Source organism: Hydra vulgaris, chromosome 02 (assembly GCF_038396675.1).
Source record: "Hydra vulgaris chromosome 02, alternate assembly HydraT2T_AEP".
NCBI lineage: Eukaryota > Metazoa > Cnidaria > Hydrozoa > Anthoathecata > Hydridae > Hydra > Hydra vulgaris.
This window is the reverse complement of record NC_088921.1, coordinates 29,238,998-29,244,997: the sequence shown is the minus strand read 5'-3', so window position 1 is coordinate 29,244,997 and position 6,000 is coordinate 29,238,998. Positions and strand designations below refer to the sequence as shown.

At 26.5% G+C, this 6,000-nt stretch overlaps 1 protein-coding gene across 1 annotated transcript in view; it reads left to right on the top strand.

Annotated features, from left to right (window-relative positions):
• The first annotated feature begins 1,740 nt into the window (after positions 1-1,740).
• LOC100204767 (uncharacterized) overlaps positions 1,741-6,000 on the top strand; it is a 40,478-nt gene continuing 36,218 nt past the window's right edge. The window contains exons 1-2 of the mRNA XM_065790515.1: positions 1,741-1,958; positions 2,085-2,186. Coding sequence (XP_065646587.1) covers positions 1,845-1,958; positions 2,085-2,186 — 216 coding nt within the window. The 5' untranslated portion in view covers positions 1,741-1,844. The remainder of the gene's footprint in view (positions 1,959-2,084; positions 2,187-6,000) is intronic.

Sequence of the window (6,000 nt, the reverse complement as noted above, 5' to 3'; positions counted from 1 at the left end):
ATGTTTTTAATTCAAAAGTATTTTTTATCTACAAATATAATTTCATATTTCTCATTGTAAATTTACTTATTTACTTTGTTAAAATTTATTAAATGAAAATTTAACCCGTAAACTTTTTAGCGGTTTTCTTTTCTTATTTTTTAGTAACGATCATGTAAATTTTTATTATATTTTTGAATATTTATTTTATAACGGATTGTTTTTTTTTAATGTAAGAAATTAAAAGTAAGAACTTAAGCGTTCTTAAGGATGTGATGTTTTTTTTTTTCAATTATAAAAACGGGAGGCTAATTTTAGTAAAGAATTTTTTGGGGATTCCAAATCTACAAAAAATTTTTTTTTCTTAAATGATGTTTTGCTGGAAGAATATAGGTGTTGTTTTAAACGGATGTTAGGCACTTTTTTCATATTTTAGAGTAAGAATGTGACAATAAAGTGCGTTTTGAAATATAATTTGTTTTTATCAAATTTTAAAAATGAGGGGAAGTCTATTTAAGTGAAGAATTTTATGAAGAATCCGAATCTGAAAACAAAATTTTTTAAAAAAGAAGTTCAGAAATAGTTTTAAATGTTATATTTTTTTTTGACTTATATATATATATATATATATATATATATATATATATATATATATATTTATATATTTATATATATATATATATACATATATATATATATATATATATATATATATATATATATATATATATATATATATATATATATATATATATATATATATATATATATATATATATATATATATATATATATATATATATATATATATATATATATATATATATATATATATAGACAGTTAACAAAGAAAAATATTCGATTTTTTTTTTTTTAAAGATAAATAGTTTTATTTTCTAACTTTTACTTTCAGCTTTTACAGAAAAAGAGTAAAAACTTTCACTTCCAGCTATACAAAAATTGTAAAATATAAGTACATGCAACTATAAGCTTTGTTTACATTTACTAGTTTTTTAATGACGCATTCTGTTATCATTTCAATAGAAAGACGACTTAATATAAAATTAACTTAATATAAACCTAATATAAAATGAGTTATTATAAGATAATATAAAATAATATAAAATGTCTTAATATAAAAGCGGTTTTTTTAAGTTTAATTTTTCAAATTTATTTTTTAAGGTAGAAGGGTTTTAGCTAACTTTAGATATTATTCGACATCTTTTTTTAATCCAGCTAGAGGATTATTGTTACGAGTCTATTTAGTTATAGCTGGCAAATAAAAATGGTTAAATAAACATTTTTTGCTTAAAAAACCCATCTTTGTCTGATGAACTCTTGACGGTGTTGACTGTTGACTTGGCCGTCCCAAAGAGATACTAAATGGAGAGAGGGTGACGTATCTGTTTATTAACAAGTAAGTTCTAAAAATAACAATAAAAAAAGGTCCTCATTAGTTAACATTTGCCTACTGCCAACTATAGATCCAATTTTGCCGACTAGAGTGTCCAATTTACCGACAAATAAACATCAATGTTTTAAGTGCAAAAATCTAAAAAAAGTTTAAATTTTTTATTTTTTCAATATAAAATTATAAATAATTTATGAAACTTTTTAGAAATAATTAATGATAATAAATATTTCAAATGAAAAATATTTAATTTATATACTAAATTTCATAAATAATGGTTAACAAATAATGCTACAAACCCCCTAACATTAGATTTTAATCCGTTACGCAATTACAAAAATAAAAATCGAAAAGCGAGCTTATCCACTAAAAAAATATAACAAAATGGCAGCGAGAAGTAATTCAAAACACTATTTGTTTACTTTTGATATTGTACTAGATTGAATTATTCAAAATGTTTGGTTCAATGAATTTTATTGGAAGTATTTTGCCTTTATCAAATATTGTTATGTGTCCTGCAAATTGCAGTGGTAACGGTGAATGTGTCAGTGGAATATGTTCGTGTGAGGTATGTCTGCGTTCACGACAATATGCAAAACACGTTTAACACATGTGAACATTACTCGAAGATGATAAAATTAAAGTTTTCCAAAATTTATATTATTGAAATATTTTAGTATTTTTTAATTTAAAGGTTCGATTTTCCGGTTGGTCTTGTAATGATCGAAACTATAGTTATTTTTTGTCTTTTGGTATCTTTTTCTACATTGTTTGTTTGATGGCTATTATACAGTTGGTTAGTTAATATTACTTTTTTGTTTATCATTTTGATTTAGATAAATAAAGTTTATTTATATAATTATATTCTGGTCATTTTTTTTAATTATCTAATTATCTAATTTTTTTATTATCTAATTATCTAACTGATCATTTTTCTACAGTATACAAAGTTTTATATTGGTTTAGGAGAAGCCATTATTAATATAGATAATTTTATTAAGTACTTTTTGTGTATAAATAGCTGTTACGTGACATACTGTAATTACTTTTTTATTTAATTTAAATAAATACAAGTTTTAAAAGTTTAAATTAGCAACTAATTTTAATGAAGAATGGATAAAAAGTCAGCCAAGTGCATGTTTAATTTAACTTAGCAAATATAAGCTGGGCAGCTGTAAGAATTTCAAGTTTTATAATTTCCCCCTCCCCCATAGAGTTAACTTATAAAACTTCTGCAGAAATCTGTTTAATGTGTAATGAGAATAGTCTATTATATTAAAAATATTTTCTGATAGGGGCTGTCTATTAATTACATCAACAAAAGGGGAGGGGGTCTGGAAATTTTTTGACAATTTTTGACAAGGGTAGGGGGGAGATCAAGAAAAGTTGACATCAACAAGATTACTTTTTTAAATAGATTTGGTTTCTTTTTTACTAATCATGCATACTTAGTTACTAGTCATGCATACTTACTTAGTTACTAGTCATGCATACTGACTGAGAAAAAAGGTTCAAAATGCCAGGATCAGACGGCCTGCCACTTGCAATCGAAGTTGCTCAGTTAGAGATCTTGGAGCTCTTATCTCAAATGATCTTAAACGTAATGCTCAAGTTTTAGCAGCAGAGGTGAACGCTGACTGCTTGTTATAGAGGCTGAAAAAAACTATTCGCAGCCGTAGTTTTTCACTATGGAAAGAAGTGAACACCACGTATGTTCATCCTCACCGAAAGTACACTATCCATGTGTAGCCAACTTACCAATGGACAGACATAGAAGCGCTAGAAAAATTTCAAAACTGTCCTACAAAAACCATTTCTGAGATTAAGCGTTGCACCGCAGAGCAGCAAAGAGTCATCTTAGGTTTTACGACACTTGAAGAAAAAAGAATAAAAAAATTTTGTAGTCTTGTGTAAATTATCAAAATCAAACAGTTTGACAAAAAGTTATGTTTTAAATACTGATTTTTTGATATATCTTCACCCTAGAATTGGTTTGTTCAATATCCACTTTTTACTGAAAATGAGTTACTGTTACATAATTTCATTTTAAGATAAGCTTGTTTAGTATCTACTATAAAATATACAAAATCTGCATTTCTTATCAAAATATTCAGGTCTCTTTTGTTCAAAATCCAAAAAAGAAAACATCAATTTATTACATTTTGTTCAATATCCGGATATTGAACAAACCAAAGCGTTATCTTAATGCATGTGTAATTGTGGTTTAACTTCCAAATCGTTGTTAGTTCTGTTTTGTTTAATATCCAGCTAAGCCAATCACTGCATCCAGTGAGGTCGCCTGACAAGTTGTTTGATAAGTTGTTGTCATTTAGTCAACACTTATATTGGATAAATCTTTAGTAATTGAAAATAATGATAATATTATAAATGAAACTGAAATCATGAGTATGACAGAGGATATTTACAATTACAACATGTGGAACAAAGTAATATGTAACATCTACAGAGAAGTATGAAGATAGTTGAAATAAATCTAAATCTTCAATTTAAACAAAGTATTATTTAGAACACAACAATACACTGTGCAAATTTGTAAAGAGTTTTTTTGTGGTACACTGAGCATCAGTCAACAATGTATATATTACTTTCATGAAAAAATTCAAAATCCAACAAACTTCTGTATCAAGATCACCACTCAAAGGTCAAAATGTCAAAAAACATACATCAAACGAAAAACTAGAAATGGTTAGAAATCACATTAAATCATTTCCTGTTGTCAAATCACATTACTGCCATGCCAAAAGCAATAAGTAATATTTAGATGGTAGTTTAACTTTAACAAAAATGTATGATCTGTACAAGGTTACATTGAAAATGCTGTAAAAGAAAACATTTACAGAAAAGTCTTCAATGAGGAGTTTAATTTATCATTTTTAAACCTAAGAAAGGTAAATGTGACGAATGCAAAGAGTATAAAATCCTTGAACAACCATCAGAGGAAAGAAATCAAGTATCAGCAAGAGTTGCACATCCAAAGAAAAATAGAAGGGTTTGAGGAAAGAACGAAGGACCGACAGATAATTAACAGTATAGTAGTTGTTGTTTTTGATTTTGAAAATGTTTTTAGTCTGCCAAATGCTAATGTATCAAGCTTCTATTATTTTAGTAAACTTAATGTTTACAATTTAACTGTTCATTGTAATATTAACAAAAGGGTATACAACAGCATATGGTCCGAATACTTAAGCGGGAGATCTGGTAATGATATTGCTGGTGCAGTTGTAAAAATATTTAAAAGTATAGTAAAAGACATATAAGTAAAATCATTCTATGGTCGGACAGTTGTGTTTCACCAAATAAAAATTCAATAACGAGTCTAGCATTACTTAATTTTTTAAAGTCAGAAGACAACGGCAAGATTGAAATTATAGAGCAAAAATTTTCAGAACCAGGACACGGTAACTTACAAGAGATTGATGCAGCACACAGTGTTATAGAGCGTTACACTAAAAATTTAGAAATATACAGTCCAATCAGCCTGATAAGAGTATCAAAAAACATGCCTAAAAAATCAAGTAATTTCAAAATCCTGCAGATGGTTACCACAGATTTTCTGGACTATCAAAAAGCAGCAAACTCTCTAATTTCTAAAATTCCTTACACAAAATAAAACAAATTGTGTACAATAAAAATACAATTTTAAAAGTCAATTTTAGAACATTTTTTAATGAAAACTTTAAATGTTTTTGAATTGGATATAAACGAAGTACAAGGAAGCAAAAATCTACTGAATTACTGCAATTGCCAAAGTTAAGCCCTAAAAACTGAGCAATTTATACTATTGGAAAATAAAAAGAGAGATTTAGCCAAAATGCTGAAGTATATTCCCCATGAAATTGACAAACAATATTATGAATTAATTTTAAAAACTAAAAAACCCATAAAACAAAACCAAAAAACAAAGAAGACTGCTAATAAGACTCTATGAAATCATACTACTATAATTATAATACTACATAATATTATAATTATAATATAGTTCTTCAAACTGGTGATAGCCTAAATGTTTGCTTAAAAAATTATTTTTGAGTTTATTTTTTCTATGGTATTTCATTTTGTAAAATTGTTAAAGAAAACAAAATTATATATTAATTGTGATTAGTGTTGTTTTGTTCATTATCCTGAAATTTTGTTCAATATCCTATAAAATTTCAAAGATTTTGTACTCAGTGCAGTTTTTTTCAATGTCCAAATAAGATATGCTAATATCGTCTTAATTTTAGGTAAACAAGCTTTATATTTCAATTTATCAATAATTTTAAAGTAAAGATAGTACATTAAAACATCTATACTAGCTATAAATATAATACGAGAGCAGTAATAACCTCCTAAACTTTAACTGCGTTTTACCAACAATTTGTAAATTGATCTGTTGAACAAACCAATTCTAAGGTGGCGATATGGATTTGTTGAAGAATCTGTAGTCAAAAAATACTTTTCTCAACTAAAATCGATATAAATTTGTCAATTTTTTTAAAAAGCTTATAACTTGCTATCAAAAGATAAGTATTAGAGTGGGCTACAAGTTCATGTTGGTTTCTAGCCACGGGGCGTATTCGGGAGGCTAGGGGGTACCAACACCTACACCG